This window comes from Phalacrocorax carbo, chromosome 16 (assembly GCF_963921805.1).
Source record: "Phalacrocorax carbo chromosome 16, bPhaCar2.1, whole genome shotgun sequence".
In the NCBI taxonomy this organism is placed as follows: Eukaryota; Metazoa; Chordata; class Aves; order Suliformes; family Phalacrocoracidae; genus Phalacrocorax; species Phalacrocorax carbo.
This window is the reverse complement of record NC_087528.1, coordinates 4,762,278-4,782,525: the sequence shown is the minus strand read 5'-3', so window position 1 is coordinate 4,782,525 and position 20,248 is coordinate 4,762,278. Positions and strand designations below refer to the sequence as shown.

General features: G+C 46.1%; 2 protein-coding genes and 1 long non-coding RNA gene across 5 annotated transcripts; 2 read left to right on the top strand and 1 right to left on the bottom strand.

The window, feature by feature from the left end:
- The first annotated feature begins 29 nt into the window (after positions 1-29).
- COIL (coilin) lies at positions 30-6,445 on the top strand. Its single transcript, XM_064466790.1, has 8 exons — positions 30-328; positions 889-2,083; positions 2,407-2,493; positions 3,571-3,618; positions 4,057-4,132; positions 4,841-4,929; positions 5,449-5,559; positions 5,985-6,445. The coding sequence occupies exons 1-7, from the start codon at positions 78-80 to the stop codon at positions 5,536-5,538; spliced, it is 1,836 nt and encodes a 611-aa protein (XP_064322860.1). The 5' UTR covers positions 30-77; the 3' UTR covers positions 5,539-5,559; positions 5,985-6,445.
- LOC135315894 (uncharacterized) lies at positions 4,126-10,049 on the bottom strand. Of its 3 annotated transcripts, XR_010375371.1 has the most exons (6): positions 8,548-10,049; positions 8,112-8,230; positions 7,671-7,865; positions 5,842-5,916; positions 5,265-5,366; positions 4,126-4,408 (listed from the first exon to the last, which is right to left on the bottom strand). It is a non-coding gene; the product is annotated as an uncharacterized LOC135315894 (long non-coding RNA). The 3 variants fall into 3 exon arrangements; XR_010375369.1 differs by having other exon boundaries at positions 5,265-5,916; XR_010375370.1 differs by lacking the exon at positions 5,842-5,916 and having other exon boundaries at positions 5,281-5,366.
- LOC104042399 (E3 ubiquitin/ISG15 ligase TRIM25) lies at positions 9,951-20,202 on the top strand. The gene is made up of 9 exons (XM_064466791.1): positions 9,951-10,646; positions 11,737-11,832; positions 12,729-12,962; positions 13,467-13,623; positions 14,232-14,315; positions 14,720-14,785; positions 15,485-15,511; positions 15,869-15,964; positions 16,652-20,202. The coding sequence occupies exons 1-9, from the start codon at positions 10,026-10,028 to the stop codon at positions 17,182-17,184; spliced, it is 1,914 nt and encodes a 637-aa protein (XP_064322861.1). The 5' UTR covers positions 9,951-10,025; the 3' UTR covers positions 17,185-20,202.
- Positions 20,203-20,248: the final 46 nt, after the last annotated feature.

Genomic DNA, 20,248 nt, shown 5'->3' with positions numbered 1-20,248 from the left:
CGCGCGCCGCCCGCCCTTTTTGTCCCACGCGCGGCACCGTCGCCCTCTCCCCTCCCCGGCAGCGTTTCTCCCGCAAGATGGCGGCGGCCGCCGGCGGTGCCCTGCGCCTACGGCTGCTCTTCGACTACCCGCCGCCGGGCAGCCCGGGCTGCGCGCTGTGCTGGCTGCTGCTGGAGCCCAGCCAGGTGCGCCTCGTCACCGACCTCGTCAGCCTCATCCGCCACAGGTTCGGCTTCAGCCGCCGGGCCCGCCTCAGCCTCTTCCTGGAGGGGGCGTTGCTGCCCCCCACCGAGAGTGCCCGCCTCGTGCGGGACAACGACTCGCTCCGGTACGGTGGGGGCTGCGCGGCGCCGGGGCGGGACGGGACCCCTTGCAGGCTTGAAGGGGACGCGGGCGGGGCCTGGGGGGTGCCCTCCGCCGGTGACCGGAGCAGCGCCCCGCGGCCCTTCCCGCCGCTGCGGGGCTCTCTGGGGTTGGAGCGGGAACCGGGTGCTCACGGGCACCGCTCCCCACAGCCCGCGGCGCCCGAGGGGGCCCGGGGTGTCTGAAAGGGGCTGGAGAGAGCCACGAGCTTGGGAATGTCCTCAGGGACGGAAGGAGAGCGCTGCCTCCGTCCCCCGGCGCTCCCGCGGCCTGCCCGGAGCGGGTCTGCGCCCACAGCCCTTGCAGCGCCCGTGCCCTCGGGTGAGGCTCCGGCGGCAGCCTTGGCTTGGGGTAGCAGCCCGTGCTCTGCAGAGTGCCTCCGGCACGGCGCTGAAGTCCACAGCTGAACCTCCCGAGCAGGCGCAGCATCCCCGCTCCCGAAAGACCGCCTTACCTGAGCTCAGCAGCTCAGGAAAAAGATGTTAATTATGCTGAACGGTGGTTTTTGTTCGGTTTTTCTGACAGAGTAAAATTGGAAGAGATTGTCGCAGATGATTTTGAAGAGACAGATGATGGCTTCTCTTATGCACCAAAAGAAGACAAAAAAAGGCGTAGACAAAAGCAGGACGAGGAAGAATGCTCTAGAAATGGAGAAGACGAGCATAAAAGGGAAAAGAAAAAGAGTAAACATAATCCTGAGTATTCCTCTTGTAGGGAAGAGACCTCTGTAGATATTTGTGACTCTCAAAAAAGGTACAAGAAAAGAAAAAGAAAGGAAGAAGTTAGTGGAAGAAATAGACTCACAGAAGGTAAGGAAGGGAGCTCTACTGACCAATCTAAACAGCTTAAAAAAATGGAGAGGGAGAAACAGTTGGCAACAAAAAAAAAAGATGAAAAGCAGATAAAGGCCGCTGCACCAAAGACAGCTTTAGAACAGGCAAATGAGAGCTCTTCTCTAAATTCTGGTAAAAATAACACCAAAAAATTCACAACACAGGCTAGAAAAAAGAGGGTGGGAGCTTCAGATTCCTCCAGCGAGTCGTCTGACAGTGACAGCAGTGAATTAAACTTAAAGCAAAATAAATCTTCCCATAAACCTGTAGCGGCAACACTTCCCAGAGACAAATCCCAAGCTGCTGCAAATTCTGATGTGAAAACTGTTGTTTCTAATAAAGTGACTGTAAAGTCTAACGCTGAAAATTCCACTAAGACTGCAATTAGTAAAAGAACTAAAAAATCCCAGTCCTCTAGTTCAGATTCTGACTCAAGTACAGAGGATGAGAAAGTGGCAACAGCGCAAGACGGTACTGCAAAGGAAAAGTCACTGCCTAACAATGCGGCAGCTGTAAAGACCAGTACCACCAAGGCTCCCAAAGCAAAGACCTCCTCTTCAGAGTCTGATAGTTCAGATTCAGAAACGCTTGTTATTAAAAAACCCACAGCAAACACTGGACTGAGTAATTCCATAGTAAGAAACTGTACTAAACAGTTGCCAACCAGTATTCAAGGACCACTTGCCAGTCCAGGTCGTGGAAGGGGGCGTGGAACAGGAGAGGATAACTTCTGGAGAGGACCTAGGGGCCGTGGGTTTCGTGGGATGATGAGGGGCCAAGGCCGTGGGAGAGGAGCAAACCCTGGCTTCTTCTATAACTACAGCAGTGAAGGCCAGAAACAGAGGCAGTTAAATGAAGCTGCGACAAACACTTCTGTTCTTGTCCAGGTGAGTGGCTTACGCAGTCATAGGTCACCTTTCTCTTGCAGCTTTAACTATACAAAATATGTGTAGGATTAGAGTAATTTGTAAAAGCAGAAATAGATTAGTAGGATAAAGGTTGATCTTGACTTAGTAAACCTGATATTTACTGTATCTCCATTTAGCAGCCTGAGGAACTGTTTCTGAAACAATATTTAAGTGATTGTATTATATATCTCAAAACAAAGCACTCGGATATGTATCTTACTCTTCTCAGAACATCTTACATTGTCTTCTGGTTTTATTAATACAGTAATTAAATCAATGGGTTTACTGTTTTTTTTCCACAGAATCCGGTGGAAGTCCCCAAGAGAGACTATAGTGTGTTACCTCTTCTAGCTGCCCCACCACAAGTGGGAGAAAGAATTGCCTTCAAGGTAAAGAACTTGTAAAATATTGAATGTTAGCAGGCTAAAATAGTTTCATTTGGGCCACTGTAAGTTTTCCAGGACACACTACAGATAGCATAGTCCTGACAGCCAAAAGCTTACACTTGAAGAGCTTAATTTTACATTGGTCTGGAACCATCAACCTAGAAGTGAGTTAGGAAGTAGTCTTCATCCTACTTATTTGCTCTTTTTTAAAAACTTTTTTTAAAAAACTTAAAACTAAGTTTTAAAAACTTAGGTTCAGCACCTAAAATGTCTTGTGTCTAATGTTTGTAGGCATTTCTGAAAGCATTCGCTTCTCTCTTGCTGTCTTTCTGACCTGATAGTTTCCGATACAACAGAACCCGTTACAGCTTCTGTTGTCAGCTCTAAAAAATTCTTTTGTTGTAAAGTCTGATGTTGGTTTTTACAAAGGTTTGGAGCATGTGTGTAAGTTAAATGCATTTCTTTAGACATCCTGTGTTTGTATAATACAAAGAAATGTTGTTTCCACTGTCATTTCAGTGTGAATTTCTGTGTATGCTTGTACAAAAACTCTCTTAGCTAGCACACAAGTCAGTGCACAAATAACAGAATGTTCTCCACAAAGTGTCTGTCTCTCTGCTGTGGGCACTTTTTCAAGGTTTATGTTTAAATAAGAATGCCGGAAAGAAGCATGCTACCCCTTTCCTTCCAACATGCAAGGAAAGTCAGCATTAAAAGTAGATGCTATAAAAACAAAATTCTCTGTTATTTCTCTCTATAGCATTTCTACAGTATTATTGCAAATCTTGCCATACAGATAATTAGACTTCACTGCACAATCAAAAAGTAAATGAAAATGAAATCACTGCAGTTGAGGAGGCTGGGATCCGTCTCCCTGATCTCCTTACACAGCCTGACCTGACCATAAATGCTTCGGAGCAGTGAGTCCTGGAAGACAACCTGTGACTGTTAGGCGTCAGGATCCAGGAGTTGGATACATGGTTCTTGCACTTTCTTGCTGAAGAAACCATGTCTGGGTGTAGGTGGCATCATCAAGAATCAGGAAAAGTTGTAATTTATTATTTGTATTTCATTCAACAGCGCTTGGAACTAACTGAAAATTACAGTCCTGAAGTTTCAGACTATAAGGTACTGTTCTTCTTTCCTCCCTTAATTCACTCACAGAACTATTACAGGTGAGGTAAGGCTTAAGTATTTTGATGTTGTGTAGTATTTTGCTTATTTAAAAAAAAAAAACCTAAACCCGCATCATTATTAATGATCATTAATATTTTAGAGATGAGAAAAAATGCAGACCTTCAAGTAGAAAAATGTGGCTGTGTTCAAGTCTGCTGCTGTCTGAAGTCAAGGCAAATCCGTGAAACCGATGCAAGTAAAATTTGGTTTATTGATGGCAGTAACTGCAGATTGTTGAGATTTAATACTTCGCAGATTTTGTACATAGATTAAAATTTGACAGATATACTTCCTCTAACTGTGATCTAGTATTGTGGTGGTTGTAATACGGAACAGTTACCTAGTGCTGAAGTATATCTTGTCTGATTCTTTTCTTTTTGCTTTATGAAGGAGGGGAAAATAATCAGTTGGAATGCTAATGAAAAACAGATCGAGCTTGAGATCCTTTCGTCATCAGCAGAACAACGTACGTACCCTGGGACACCAAATGCTTGTTGTCATGTGCATCACTTGGAAAACAGCTAGTCTGAGGCACAGTTTGTGTTTCAGGAGTATTTCTAATTTCCTTGGGCTTCTTCTCAACACACCCCTCCCCTCCTCACTCCCTCCCTAAAAAGTCTGTTTAAATTGAGAAGTCTAACACTTGCGAGTTGTCCTGAAGGTGCTCATAGGTATTTACAAAATAAGATTTGTCCAGTCAGTATGAGGAGTCAGTAACTCATCTCCACTGTGGTTTCATTTCCTGAAAAAAAAATTATTATGGAATTACAGAGAAAATTTTAGATCATAGGGCCATGCTTTGTGATATCAGTGAAGCCACTGTCTTCAGTGGATGTGGAACTGAGTCCCTGCATGACAAAGTGCACTTCAGACACCTGAAACTATGAAGGTCTCTGCAACTGGATGTATATACTGCGGTTGCCATTTAAGCCACAATTAATGAATCATCATCATGTGAGGATTTTTTCTCGAATTTAGACAGCGTGTTGTTGATTAGCTTTTTCATGCATATAGTTACATTAGGTAATTACCTTAATTTTGGTGTGTAGTATTCAGTTCCACCTCAGATTTTTTTTTTTTGTTACAGTTACGAACCCAAATACCGCTTTCTAAATACAGTAAACATTTAAACCTTTTTGCTTATAGTTAATGGAGTTGTTTGTTTGTTTTTCAGTTGCTAAAGAGCCAGGGAAATTCGATCTGGTTTACCAGTCTGCAGATGGAGCAGAACTGATAGAGTACGCTGTTCCCCAGGACACAAAGGTATGTGGGTGTCCTCTTCTGAAGCCTGTTACAACTTTTGTGTAGCTGATACATGCCCTGCTTTATGACTCCATTGATCTTGGTGAGATTCCCTTTATAATAATGCATCTGACTAAAATGGAAGCAAAAGTAATTGTTCCTTTCTAGCAAGAATGTGTATGATTACAAGATAAGAATCACTTATTGCATGTTATTCAATTAACTAGATTCAAAAACAGCTGTCAAACTGTGTAACTTTTTGCTTTGGCTAATAAACAATATCAGGCCTCGGTAGTACTCTACCTACTCTGCTCAGCTCTTACAAGGTTGTTCATTCCATGCACTGTTTTTCTTACCTGCCTCCTTCCTTACCCAGGATGTCAGGCAGGTTGAGGGTCACTAGGATCGACGAATCACATGAAGGATCTGTGATCTTCGTTCGGTAGTGCTGTTCAAGTCTAAACAAAGCATAATGCAGGAGAAATTGCATCGGTCCGTATAGCTCATACATGCCAGATATTGTCTGTGTTTCATTTTCAGATAACTGAAAGTTGGGATGCCCTGATAGAGCCAAGACTGATTGTTGAGCCTCCAGTTAACGGATCCAGCATTGAAAATGGAACAATCTAATGTGAACAAATGTAAATAATGGTACGGACTTGTTTTGTGAAATGCTGGCTTCTAGTTCTGAGGGCAGCAGATGCACTGGTGGGTGTTTTTAATAAATGGTTTTAAAAAGAAACTATGCCAAAAGAAACACTTTTTTCTTAGTATATGTTTTTATGTAATATGGAATACTTTGTTTATTATAGGAAGTCTTTAATATAGATCTGTGTTGTGGGTTTTTTTTAATGGAAGCTTAATAACAATTTTATATCCTACAGCTGCGAGCTGCAGAACTGGAATGGTTTAATCAAAAAGATGAAATATGACCTTGTACTGTCAGTAATTCCATCTAAACATCTGGGTTTGGCTGGAGCTGTATAGTTGCCATTCAGAGGTAGTTTGCTGTAAGGATAGAAACATTTAAAAATTAAATATGAATATTGATGAAATGCACCTCTCTTCCTCTACAGCTGCAGAGCGTGATACAAATGCCGTGACCTTGCAGTTATTTACAGGGTTCACCTGGACATGTCAAGAAAAGCTTGTGGATTTCACACTTCTGTAATTTTGAGAGGCAGATAAATAGTACTGGTAACTGTCAGCTTTGCCTACAATGAGTGGAATATAACATGAATCCCTGGCAAAATTGTGTCCCACTGTGTTAATCTGTGTAGGCTCTGAAAACCTGTTTGCTTGTTCTGAAGCGAACCTTTTTGCCCTTTATGTGCTGAAGTTTCTGTGCTGGCTTTCTTCTTTCCTTCTTAATAGCAGAGTGGGTCGCCAGGTGGTGGCAATACGCTTCACTGACATCTCTGCCGATTCTTAGCATTGAGGTAGTACCTCGTACCCATGTAGTACTTGCATCTTGGCAAGTCTTACCATTTAAGACAATCCCTGTCCTGGGTAGTTGACTCTTAAACAGAGGACATGGGGGGAAAAAAAAAAAACCTAGATACAAACAAGCAATTGTAGAATTGTACATCATGGTTTAGCTAACATGTACTCTAACTAGTGCATAATTGCATAAAGAGATTGCACACCTTTGCGTTATCCCTATTAAAGTGTCTTGTTTGTGGAGGAATAATTTTCATAGAGTAAAACTGATTTGTGTATTGTGGTTCTCTTTAGTTGCCATTATTTTATGTTAAAATTTGTTTTTTGGAGAAATGGATGGTTGGATTCATGCCTGGGTATTCTTGCGAACTGGACAAAAAGAAAATTTCAGGCACTCTAGCACAATCATGCTGAGACAGCTGGGATTAATGAGGAGATTTCTTTCTAAAGGAAATTGTTAATTTTGAATTCTTACAAAATTGAAAAAGCCAAACACAAGTATTTCACAGCATTTTAGAGCAGGATTCACCTTATTCAATTGCCTACAGTGCATTTTGGCTGGAAATGAGCTGGCTAGAGGGTCCCTCTGGCTGTAACAGATGGTTAAAAACAAATACCACCCCCCTCCCCCGAGGGAGGATGTTTTGAAGATAAAATCTTGAGTTTTATTTACCCATTGTTATCAAGTGTAGGAGAAACTCCTGTTTCAATGCATAATGTACATCAAATCCAGTAAATGCCATCTGACGGAGCTGGTTGATGGCCCTCCCTGTCACACCCATGCGCCTTCTCTTGACAGAGCCACGCACAAGGTTCCTCATACGCAGGCAGCCAGGGCAGGGCTGGGGTGCTAAATGGGTGACAAACGCAGACTGGGGCAGAATGCGCGCGTGAATGCCAGAGAGAGCTGGTGACGCTCTGAACAAACCCTTTTTCCTTGCTTTCTGTCGCTGGAGTTTTGGGGTCCTTTGCAAGCCCCATTGCTGGGGCAGCCCCAGCTGCCAGTCCTGGGGGCTCCTTCCCACCCCCCTCTACGCATTTTAGCATTATGGGCTTGTTTTAAAAGTGTTACTTTTTTTTTTTACCAAATTCTAGTCTCATGACTCAAAATGTGAGGATGTGTTTGAGCTAGAAAGCTGCTGTCACATGCACAACACGCTGTAGGGCTACAGACACGATGGGTGCCTGCAGCTAGAGGCTGGCAGCCAGAACCTGATCAAGAGATCCTGAAGACCTGAGAGTTCTCTGCTGTGACTATGCTGAGTAGGTGTCAGCTCTTTAGGAATTTGGGGTTATTTATCATTTTGATGGGAAAATCATACCTTGGAATATTAAATCCAAAGAAGTCAAAGAATGTCAGAATATGTGTCTTGATGATTGCTCAGCCACATGTAGAGAGGCACAATTTGTTCTGCTGTGCTTCTGACTTCCTGCTCCAACTCCAGCGCTTTCAACGCACAATATCTGGGCAAAGGGTTAGATTTAGTTCAGAACCACGTGAAGACGTTCTCAAGTACCTGCAAGGAAGCAAAGAGAGTAGTAACTCCAGTACCTATTTAAATGGTAAATTTCTTCCATATTTTTAAACGTTAAATATTGTTGGTTTTTAGATGGCAGGAGTGGTTGGGCTTACTCAGAATCTCCAGCTCTCTGACAATGGAGAACTTAAATTGCTCATCTGAACTGTAAATATCCCGTGTTCTGCTCCAGAAGCGAAAGATAACGATTGTGAGGGTGTATATTTACCCTTTATGTTTGCATACCTTTGCCTGCATGAGTTAGATACCAGATGAGTGCTGCAGGAAACACAGGGAAGATGTTGAGCCTTTGAAAGATGGCGTGGCCTAGTCCAGATAAGCCCAGGAAGAAGTGCTTCATTCACCTATAGAAAAATAAGAAATGTTGTATAGAAATGAAATTTTAAAAATGAAATTAAATGAAAATAAATGTTGTACAGAAAAATGAGAACAGAATTAACAGCTGCACTTGGGTCCCGTCTCGGGTAACGCACGCCACACAGCTCAGGAAGAACGTTCCTTTGCAGTCACTGTCGAGCAACACCTCTGAGGTAGCTCAGGTGTTTCCATCCCCTCCGGCAGCAGTTACAAAGTCCTGCTCTGCATATCGCATCAAAGCTGTGTGTAAGTGGACCCATGTCCATCTCCTAGAAACTCCTCCACCCTCAAGCAGATTACATACTTGATCCCTGAACTTGCGCTCCTCTGCCAAAGCCACGGCAGCTCTGAACGCCTCCTGTTGTCCTTTCTGCACCATCACCGAGTGAATAAAGCCCGTGACATGAGACCCCTCCCCAGTTCATCCTGCAGGAGTGTTACGAGACAGGAGCAGATCACTGATGTAGGTAGAAGTCAACATTATCTGTGTAACGTAGGTTTACAAAGACTGCTCAGATATAATTTAGTCTTCCAAAATGATGGGCTAGGGATTTCTTTAAAAGCACTATGACAGACCGCCAGTGCCTCTTTTGAGTGCTTTATATGATTCCTGAACATTTTTTGAAGTCTCTGAGGTCTAATGCCAACACAGAAACCCCACAATTCCCTGCTAATACTTTTTTAACGACATTACAAGGAACACCAGCAGTTCTCCACACTAAGTGTCCTTTGGCCACTGGAAATGCAGTTGGGAGCAGATGGCTGCTTCTGCTGCAGACCACCAGGCTCTGTTTAACTTCGGGGGGGATCACAGGTTTGTGCCAGGCTGCTCCATTTCATCCATGCTGCCGGTGTCAGTGGAGAAGCCTGGAGGGCACTGAGGCAGTCCCTGGGACACCAGCAGACAGGGCAGAAGAGGCCACTGGAAGAATTTGGAGTCAAGTTAGTTAAGACAGGAGCAGTTGCACACATCGCTATTCAGCATCCGATGTTTGTGGTAGAAACAGAAATTATTCAACAGTTAGACAGAGGGAAAAAAAGAAAAATTGAGCCAGTATCTTCTGTTGAGGCAGTTTCCACACTCACAGTGCAGTAACCCGTCTTACAAATACTGGATCAACAACAGCTTCTTTGGTCTTCAACTGCCGGGTTAAGTGTGGCTTGGAGGACAGCAGCCGGGGCTGGCGGCAGCTTGGCCGGGCGCACGGTGAGAGCCGGGGTTCACATGCTCGCCTGGCCTCAAGCACACGCTCGCGGGCAGCGGCGAAGAGCGCAGGCAGCTGCCGGAGCCTCCGGAGTCTCCGCGTCCCGTCCGGGAGGGGAGCGGGGCGGCCGGCAGGCAGCGCTCCCGCCGCGGCGGGGCGGGCACTCCGGTGGGCCTTCGCGTCCCGAGGCATTCCCTTTGCTTTACAAACCAAACCCGAGACCTGCCGCGGCACAGCGGCTCCCCCCGGCTCGGGGGGGTCCTCCGGCGGGACGGCGGGGCCCTGCTGCCTCCCCCCGAGTCACGGCAGCCGCCCTGCAGCCACCCACGGCCCCGGCGGGGAGGGCGGCGGCGCCCGGAGCCCCCCCCCCCCCCCCCCCCCCCCCCCCGGCCCGGCTCCCCCGGCGCTGCCCGGCCCGCCGCTGCCGCCCGTCGGGCGGGCGGGTCCCGGGGCGCTGCCGGGGGCCGGTCCGGGGCTGCCGCCCCTCCCGCCGGGGCGGGGACAGGGCACGCATATTCCCGGAAAGCCCCAGCCCGAGTTTCGTTTCTCGCTTCCCGAGGCAGCGGCAGCCGGGGCGATGGCGGCGTTGGCTCGGTCGCCGATGGAGCCGGGCCTGGCGGGGCTGGAGGACGAGCTGACCTGCTCCATCTGCCTCTGCCTCTTCAGCAGCCCCGTGACGGTGCCCTGCGGGCACAACTTCTGCGCCTCCTGCCTGGAGCTCTCCTGGGCCGGGCAGTCGGAGAACTTCAGCTGCCCGCAGTGCCGGGCCACCTTCGCGGGCCGCCCGCAGCTGCAGAAGAACACGGTGCTGTGCCGGGTGGTGGAGCAGCTCCAGGGCTGCACCGGGGCCGGGGGGGCCGAGGCCGAGGAGGAGGCGGCGGCGGCGGCGGGCTGCGGGGCGGAGGCGCCCCCCATCTACTGCGACAGCTGCCTGCAGGCGCCGGCCGTGCAGACGTGCCTGACCTGCACCGCCTCCTTCTGCCCCGAGCACCTGCGGCCGCACCAGGACAGCCCCGCTTTCCGCGACCACCAGCTCTGCCCGCCCCTGCGCGACCTGCAGCAGCGCAAGTGCCCGCAGCACAACAAGCTCTTCGAGTTCTTCTGCAGCCAGCACGGCAGCTGTATCTGCTCCCTCTGCCTCCTCGGGCACAAGCTGTGCCACACCAGCCCCCTGCAGCTGGCCAAAAGCAACGCCGAGGTGAGCGGGCGGGGGGCGGGCGACTCTGCCCGGGGCACCCCGGAGCTCCCGTTCGCTCTGCCGTGGCCTGGCAGATCCCTGGATGCTGGGGTCGTGGGCCGTGGAGTGCTGGTGGGAGGCTGGACCAAGACCTGGACTGTGCCTCGTCTTGGCAAGCTGTTACCTGCCCTCCAACTTGTGCTTGAGCGCATCTTCAGAGTCGTCCCTTGCACTTTCCTCCTCTCTCCAAGACTGTGCCTTCGGGGTCTGGGAAGGTGCTGTCGCGGGGTTGATGGCCAGCTGCTGTCTTGAGCTGGGCCGACCAGCGAGGCCTCCCGCCTCTGCGGGTGTCACCTGCAACTCCGAGCCCTCGCTGCCGCTCGCTGCGTGGGGTTTGCTGCGTGGCCTTACCGCAGGCTGACCGAGGGGCTGTGGGCAGACATTGCTCTTTACTTCTTATAGGGAGAGCTCTAGCACATAGATTAAAGCCAGGAGCAGATTCTCCATGGAGTGGAACAGAAGGAAACCTGTCCGCCTTATCTTACGGTGCAGCTGCAAATTATATCGTAGATGAGTGAAGCATGCTTGAAACATTTAGGTAACCAAAATCCCATCTGTTTGGTGAGCGTGTATACGGCTTACCCTCAGAAGTCCACCCTGATTTAACTTAGCAGTATCTTGAACTAAAGGAATAGGTAATTCACATCGGAGCAATAAAATTGTCAGTTAAAATTAGAGGGGCAAACAGTAGCATTAACCTCATGCCCAAAGTCCAACCTGAGAGCTAACATGAAGTTTGTTCTTAGCACCGGGAATTGCTGTGCTGATGAAAGTACTCGGGTCTTATCGAAAGAGTGAGTCAGCAGCATGTCCCTCTCTGTTGGGAGAGGTGGAGCTGCTGAGAGGGTGCCGGCTCCACAAGCCACATGTGTGCGGGAGAGAACTTCTACATCCTGTCAGGTTTAAGGAGTAGGAGGTTTTAAATCAATAGTACTAAATGCTTACAGAGGCTGTTTAGAACTTTAAGTATGATCCTTACTGCAGTAAGCATGACCCAGCTGAGAGCAGACATGGCAACTCCTTCTCTGAAATACTTTCTGATCTGTTGCAGTCGGTGCTGAAGAAGAAACTGACGGAGCTGCATAATGGGAGCGAGAGAGTTGCTCGACTGATGAGCACTGTGAGAACAAACCAAAGCCAAGTTGCTGTAAGTGGGTAACTGTTCAAAATGCTGTCGGGTTGCTTGGCATACGCTGGCCACTGCATGTTGTTGATGTTCGTACTCTTGTGGCAACAGCCGTAGCATTGAGATTGCATTGGCAGGAGATGATGTTATTGGGAAGGAACAGAAAAGAGGTGTTTCGGCAAAGCCAGGCAGCTCTGTGGGAGATGGGAGTGACCCAACCCCATGACACACCTGGCCCGTAATGGGGCTCAAACACTTCCTTTCCTGTTGCACCAGAAAGTGCAGCCCAAGCTAGAGGATTAGCGAGCTGTAATGGCTGCACCAGTGCAGAAAGGTGGGATTTCTCTTCCCCATAAATTCCCATGACTAATCCTTGCTCTTAGCTGATCATCGGGGTTGCTATTTGTGCCGATGGCTGAATCGGGTACATCTCACTTGTGCCACCCCTTCTGAACCAAGTGGTGGAGACCAAGAAACTGCAGAGCTGCTGGGGTAGCACTTCTGCACTCCCTTGGAACATCTCTTGGAGGACGAGGAATTACTTTGTATTAACCAGAGATGCCACATCTTGGAGGCAGAAGCAGCCACAGCTGTGGAAGTGGGCGTGCGGTGTCCAGGCTTGCAGTGGCACAGCCCTGTCCCAGTGCTGGTGACAGCCAGATGGCACGGCTGGTCTGGCCTCTGCCCGCAGCCCCTGCAGCAGGGGTCTGGAGACTGACAACTGGCCGATTTCTCAGGAGTAAATGAGTTTTCCTCCCAAACTACATAGAAATACATAGCTCTTCTATTGCCTGTTTCAAGTGATTGAAGCCTACGTGTTCCTCAAAGGCTTGGGGTTTTTTGTACTAGTAGTAAGCAGCACTTTGTCCACAGCTATTCCTTTGAAACCAGTGTCTGTCTGTTCTTGTCTGCTCCAGGAGACAGCTTCCAGAAAGAAAGAGTTGATCCGAAGTGAATTTTCAGAAATTAAAGCTTTAATTGAAGAAAGAGAAAATCAGACCTTAAAAGTAGTTGCAGATGAAGAAAAAAGAGTTTGCAATAAGTTTGATTATATTTACGATGTTCTGGGAAATAAGAAGAATGAAATTCAGTCTCTCAGAGATCAGATTGAGAAGGCACTGACTGAAGGTGATGACATTCTGTTTTTGAAGGTAATGTGTCCTTTAGATGTGAATCCAGTTCTTCATGTTTCTAGACTGCAGAATCACAGAACCCTGCTGTGGTAGTCCTGCTCTCCAGGCACTTTCAGTCAAATTATAATGCAGTCCTGTGCAAGAATCTGCTGTAAAAGGATGTACTGCGAAGTGCACAAATAACAATGAGAGCGCACTGAAATGAAGCGGTGTCTGGTAACTCCCCCCAGTTCAGCCTCTGCCACAAGCAGAGGGGCCAGTGAGTGAGAGAATTCATTTCCATAAGGTGTTGCAGCTCCATGCCCTGACTCTTTTAGTAGATCATTCTCACTGCTTTGGTTATCAGCTGAGAATTAATGGGTTGCTGCTGCAATTTTGCCATGGTTCATGTCTGACTGTAGCCTTTGCTCCTTTAAATTTGAGATGAATGCACAAACCCCACCCCATTTAAACTAACTTGGTTTTATTTTTCTGTCTGCTACACAAGGTGGTCTGCATGAAATCTTCTGTTTCTCATTTCAGAGAGCAGCAGCACTGCAACAAATGTCACCAAAAGATGCTTTCGTCCCTGTAATTGAAATGGACCAAAACATGATACATTCCACTTATCAGTCTGCCATTAACCTTAAAGACATTGTGAAACTTTCAGTGACTCAGTTTAGGGAGAAAAAAGCAGAAGGTACTGTATCAGTGGGAAGAATGGCATTTTTTGCCTTGGCTTGAGCTCAAATGAGGCATGTTCCCCTTCCAATCCAAAAATCATTAAAAAAAAGTACAGAAAATACAGTTGGTTAACATAAATTGTCTTCTAACTTCTGTGGTCCTCCATTTCCAAACATGTGCTACAGTCTGGGCTAAACTAGAAGCGTGCCAGTGTCTTTGATCTATACTTGGATAAGCTGATGACTATCATGATACTATGCCCTTCTAGCACAGCCCAGCCTTCATTCCTTACAGTGATTTATGTTTTTATTATGTAGCAGGGTTGGATACAGTGAGGATGTGGATTTGAGGGGAGACATAAAATGCTTTTGTGTGATAGGACTATGGTCACCCAACTGTAAAGGTGCTGATCATGTAAGTGTTGTAGAACAAAGCCTAACTTACTGGGTTAAGCAAAAGTATCTTTTGCACTGGGGCATGGGTATCTTCTATGCAGTTTCCATCTCTGCCAAGTATCACTTAAGTTCTGATCACATGACTGAAAAATAAGATTGAAAAATACCCTTGCTCATGCGTTACTGTTCCTGGCAATACAGACCGTAATGTAAAATATCACCATTGCAGCAAAACTAACACCTGGGAAAACTAAGGCCCCTCCAGCAGCTCTTCCAAACAGAAACGCTCTTGGGAAAAAGCCTCCTGGACCACGTAAGTACTAAGGAACATCATCCTCTCTTAACTATGGTTTTTCCATTAATTAAGAATTCAAGCAGTTACCCAAGAGCTGTCTGCTTTAGCCGTGACGCAGTGATTATCTGTAGCAAGCACCCTAGTGTGGGAGAGGGAGGGTGTTTTGGGCTATTTAGTGGTAGATGCCTTGTGAGCTGTAAAGCAGCAAACGGCACAGGTGCAGCCATGCATTAGCCTCATGTGCCCCTGTGGTGGTGTCAGTGCAGGCTGTAAAGCAAAGCAGAGCCTCCCCACCCTCTTGCAGGTTTGTTTCTTCGTCTATACTAAACATCTGTTGGCTTGTTTGATGGATTTGTATGTATTGAATCCTACTTATGAGTTCTTCATGTTCTGGTTTTTTTTCCTTTCCCTTCCCTCACAAGAGCATACCCACAAAGAGAAGAACCTTTACCAGACTCAAGCTACTGTGCTGGTGGAGGCAGAGACCAGTAAGTGTTGGCTTATAGCAGCCTTACTCAAACATTTTTCCTGGCTGCATCTCGCTTACACTCTAAGGCGGGGTGATGGAGACAGTCTTTGTGGCAGGCTATACCAGGGCCTTTCAGTGTCGTTCTGTTCAGACACTGGTATTAATGTAGCACTATAGCCTGTTCGGAAGATCTTCCGTATTCTCTTTTTGAAATAAATGCAAGTGTTAAGAAACAACTTTTGTTACTTCCACTGAGCTTCTGACACCTGGTCCTTTCCATCCACATGTCGTGGTTGTGGAGCACTCAGCAGGGTCTGTTGTGGATTGCTGGAGCTGAATGAACTGGAATGCTGGAGTTGAGTGAAAGCTGCACTAGAAGATCTGTTGTAAAAAGAAAAGGAATAGTCTATGTGCCTTATGGGAACAGACTGATAACACTTGCCCCAGTGTGCTGCGTCCTGGAGTAGAGATGAAGGAGATAAAGCTTTCTGCAGGCTTATGACCCTGTAAAATAGGAAGTGAATAGTACATCGTGCTTCCTGTGTAGCTTTCCAGTATGGGTGTATTTTTGTACATGGCTTCAACATGCTGGACTGTCAGCTTCACTGCTGCAGCTGCAGAAGAGCCATGACAATGGCATGAGAGGTGGCATAGTCTATAAGTGGCTTTCAGTCTCAGTGGAACTCACAATTCACTTTTTTTTTCCCCCCCCTTCCAGAGGAGAAAAAGAAACCTGTTAAAGTTGGTGAGTACAAACTTTCAGCATACTTACTCTAATTTTCATTGACTGATCTTAAAGAGTAGATGGTCACTAGTATTGGTGTAAAAGGCAAAAGTTCAACTCTTGCTCTGGGAAGGCTCTTACTAGTCACTGTGAGAGTGATCAAGCACCGAAAGAGGTTGCCCAGAGACAACAGGATATTTTCAAAACTTGATAAGACTGTGAGCAACCTGAGCTAATATTGAAGTTAAGCCTGTGTGGAGCAGGAGGCTAAACCAGATAACCTCTAGAGGTCCACTCCGACCTGAGGGTGTCTGTGACTGTGCGTTAAGCATGCCAGGGTTCTTTCTAACTGGCCTCTCTTTTCTTCTGTTGACACAGCACCAACCGCGGGAACAGTAAATGCTCCTGCTGCTGTCTCAGTCAAAGAGCTCATCGACAGCTTTCTGAAGAAACCCAGAGAGGAGCTTTTGCAGTGTAAGACACCCAATGTTACTCAACTTAAAGATGAACTTCTTGCACTTACTGCACTGGTGTTATGTGCCCTCTGTAGTTATCTGACAAATACTTTTGAGGGGTTTTAGTTAGCTGATTGTTACAAATGGGGGAGATTTTTGGAGGAAAAGGGGGCGGGAGGTTTCTAAGTGGTTCTTCTGCCAGAAGAATCAAATTTGTCTTTGGTATTGACGTATCTTTGCAAAGGTAAATGAAGTTTTCTCAGTAGTGGCTTTGGTTTCCCCCAAAATGACCGCATTAGGGTAGCGTAGGAATATGGTGTAATGCACTGTATTTTACTTTGAAATGAAATGCAGGTTTTTATGTGAGCCCGTGATGGCTTGCTTAAGATGCTACAGCAGATGATATACAATATGGTATACCTTTTGCTGCCAGATCAGCAGTCCCTTTCTGCCAGCATATGTTTGGGTGGTGAAAGAATCCCATGGGGATGCAGGAAGGGAGGAAACTTGCCTTCCATTTGCCCGCTGTGTAAGACAGAGCGGCAGCTGAACCCAGCAGCTATTGCTGCGGCCCTAAGGACTGCCTGCTCTGTGGAGGAGAGCAGAGCAAGGAGACGAACATGCATAGGAACAAGTGCCTAGGCAGGGTGCTGCAAATAGAAGTGCTTTGCTCTTCAGTACCTTCAAACAATCTGTGTCGTTCCAGATGCTGCTAACATCACACTGGATTACAACACAGCTCATAACAAAGTGATTCTGTCTGAGAGGTATACCAAGATGTCTGTCTCGGACACCCCCCTGAATTATAACTACCACCCTCAGCGCTTCACCGATTGTTCACAAGTGTTGGGGTTCCAGTGCTTCAAGAGAGGCGTCCACTACTGGGAAGTGGAACTGCAACAGAACAACTTCTGTGCCATTGGCATCTGCTATGGCAGCATGGACCGGCAGGGGCCAGAGAGCCGCCTGGGGAGGAACAGCAGTTCTTGGTGTATTGAGTGGTTTAATTCCAAAATATCATCCTGGCACAATGATGTCGAAAAGTGCTTACCCAATGTGCGTGCTACCAAGATTGGTGTGCTGCTCCACTGCGATGGAGGGTTTGTGATTTTCACGGCTGTTGGGGAGAAGCATAACTTGATCTATAAATTCAAAACCCAGTTTACTGAAGCCTTGTACCCTGCCTTCTGGTTATTTTCCAGTGGCACTGTTCTTTCTCTTTGCCAAATGAAACAGTAAGGTCTTGTATCCTGTATCCTAATCTAGTTCACTTAAGTACTTACATGCATATAATCAGTCCTGCAGCAACTCTTTGTATGTCTTAGTCTAAGAAGTCTCAAAGATTGTTTGAGACAAAAATTATTAGCTCTTTTAAGCTGTTTGGGAAAACTGCTGAGTCTTTGTTCTGAATTCCTATAGCCTTTAGATAGTGATTTAGTAAAATGTTGATGATAGTAAAAACCATGATGAAAGATTTGCAAGGACCTTGATTGTCCTTCTAAAAGCAATGTTGTGGCTTCAGTAGCTGCTGTGGTTTGCTGTAAAGGATCCCCAGAATGAATTTTTAGGTCAAAATATGTTTCACAGGTAGCAATAGAGCCCTTTAAGAAAGGAACAGGAAGAATTCCCTGACTAATTCAGGTCCCGGGCTTTGAGTTGAGTCTCAGTGTTGTCTTTTTGCTATATGCAGACTGTTGTCCATGGTCAGGATTTGCCATACACATGTTCTCAGTGTATGACTCCATGAGATGGTACAGAATAAACTGTGTCAAAAGACCTGAACTTACTGATATTAAGTTAGGGAAGCCAGTGTGACAAATCCCATCAGAACGGAAATGCAGAGACTTTAAGAATTGATGGATAAGAAATGGTGTCAGAATCACCAGGAAATAAATGACACCAACTCAGAGACTGGGATTATGCCAGAGGTTCTTCAGGAAGACATCCTGCAGAGCAATAGTGTGTTCCATGTAATAACATAGTTTGTGGGATGAAGCATTCTGTGTCATGTTCTGACCCAGAACATGCTTCACATCTCCACACTGAAGGCTCTTCAGTGCATTTTTTTGTGTGGGGAATTGCATTTTTGGCTTGCATAGGGAGCATAAACATGCTGCTCACGTAAAGGAAGGCCTGCTGTCCTAAAGCCTTTCCTCTTTGTGAGGCGGGATGTTCTCTGCTAATGTATCCGTAGTTGTTCAGGTGGTAGAAACTGGATTTTCTACATGTTGTTGGGACTGATTTAAGGCATCTCAAGACAGTGTGCACAGTACGTAGAAAATGCTGCTGCTTCTCCGCACGAAGCTTGCAGGCAGACAGGTGAGCCTTTTGAAACATACAGTGGATTAGCACGAAGGAGAACATACTTCCATTCCCCCTGGGTGGATTTTTAATTCTCCTGGTGTTCTTCGCTTTGGGTTGCGGTATGTCTTCAAAAGTCCTCGCCACATACAGAGGAATCTGTACTTCTGCACTGCTTACTTACAACTTTAAAACAATCTGTAGGCAATCAAGGTATTTGGATCTCATAGTTATTGGGCCTGTATCTTGATGCCTCTGGACTTACCATGCTAGCTCTTATTTGGTGCAGTAGCCCATGAAGAACAGGGAAGCTCACACAAGAGAATTCCTGGACTTTGATTTGTAAAACTCCCCCTTATGGGACTTTGAAATAAAACACAAAGCTACTGCTGGAGTTTAGAAGGGAATTGTCAGAAGGCTCAAAGGAAAGTCTGTGACTACATATCACATTAGCCAAAGTACTTTAGAGAGACACTTGCAGGAATTCAGGCTTGGCGCCTCTATCTTTACATGGTTTGTAAACAGTTAGGACTTTGTCAAGGATAGCGTAAGTCTGATAAGACTCCGCCATTTTTCTGGCCAGACTAGGATATGGAATCGATGGTGGACCTAAAAGTGCTGTGGGTGTCTTTGGAGTAGTTGTATTACCTGAAGGGTCTCAGCACTAAATCTCAGTCAGCACTAAAACTGCCACATGAAGGAAAACGCCTCAAAAGGTGTGGAAGGAGGATCTGTCCTGCTAGGAGCCAACAGCGAATGCAAAACTTTTCCCTTTTGCACTTCCAGTGTTTCAGCAGTGATGGACAAGAGCAGTTTCCTCTGAGAAACCCCGTCCCCTTTGCTGCTTGGCTGTAATGCAGGGCTGCAGATCCACTCAGCAGGGTGCTGAAGGAGTACTCAGTCTCCTTGTTCATGGCAGGGGAGGTGGAAAAGTGCTCCGGTGGCTTGTGCAGTGGAGGAAGTCCACATTTTCTATTTCTTGCTTCTTGACTTTAAAGGGGTGTCAATGTTAACCTCTAAGTCTATGGGCTGCTTCAGCCGTAGTCTGGAGTGATACTCAAGGAAAGTAAAGAAGAGCTTTTATTCTGCTGTGTTGGACAAGATGGGATTATTTAAATGTGACATTAGTGTATGAGCAACAGCACGTAACAAATAAGGTGTTCAGGTTACCACAGGCAGTGAAACAAGCCTGCTGCTGTATTCCCGAGTCTTTGTTGTTTTGTGCTGCAAATGACTAGAAATGAGAGAAGGTGTTTCTCTTAATTTGGAATGAAATGAGAAATGCATAACTGAATTGCTGTGCTTCTGAAAACTGTTATTTTGGTTAGCTTCAGATATCTTGGGTATAGCAAAGCATTGGGGTAATATCACACTAGAAAAACATTAGTTACAGCATAAGTAACTATTCAAAAGCCTCTTCAACACAACTCAAGTGTCCTTAGCCTACCAGTAACTATCAAAGCTGTACTGATTTTAAACAAAACGTAGATACAAGCATGCGCTTTAATTACACTAGTCTTTTTAATACCAAGAAAAACCCAATTTATCCAGTCTAGAAAAAGAATTCTGGTGTTAATAAAGCCATGAGGATGTAGAATGATTTGCATATTAATGTACAAGTGAGTAAATGGAAAAACACCCACTGAAAATACAGTAATCTGTTTAATCTTTTCTGCAGTGAAATATATCAGTAAAATACTGCAGTTAGAAATAGAAATGCTTATGTAATTATAAACCTGTTGATTGTACTGATATCAGCCATGTACATGTATACTACATATTATTTCATAGATGTGTCAGCTGGACATCCTTGTCAGGGCATTAGACAGATTTTGTGGCATCTGTTCTATGACTGTGTCTGTAACTGTATTAGTTGACGGTTGTTAATCTTTTTAGCTGTAAAGTGAAACAAATTGTGGTATTCTGAATTCAATAAATATTCATGGTAAGCCCTAACTCTAAATGTTTTGTTCTGTGCGCAAAGTTAAAGCAAGCAGTAACG

Bases quoted from the DNA above. Each gene is read 5' to 3' on its own strand.
- LOC104042399 (XM_064466791.1), top strand. From the start codon at position 10,026: ATGGCGGCGTTGGCTCGGTCGCCGATGGAGCCGGGCCTGGCGGGGCTG. The intron at 10,647-11,736 runs GTGAGCGGGCGG...GATCTGTTGCAG, and splicing joins TGGCCAAAAGCAACGCCGAG to TCGGTGCTGAAGAAGAAACT. The intron at 14,786-15,484 runs GTAAGTGTTGGC...CCCCCCTTCCAG, and splicing joins GCTGGTGGAGGCAGAGACCA to AGGAGAAAAAGAAACCTGTT.
- COIL (XM_064466790.1), top strand. From the start codon at position 78: ATGGCGGCGGCCGCCGGCGGTGCCCTGCGCCTACGGCTGCTCTTCGAC. The intron at 2,084-2,406 runs GTGAGTGGCTTA...TTTTTTCCACAG, and splicing joins ACACTTCTGTTCTTGTCCAG to AATCCGGTGGAAGTCCCCAA. The intron at 3,619-4,056 runs GTACTGTTCTTC...TGCTTTATGAAG, and splicing joins CTGAAGTTTCAGACTATAAG to GAGGGGAAAATAATCAGTTG.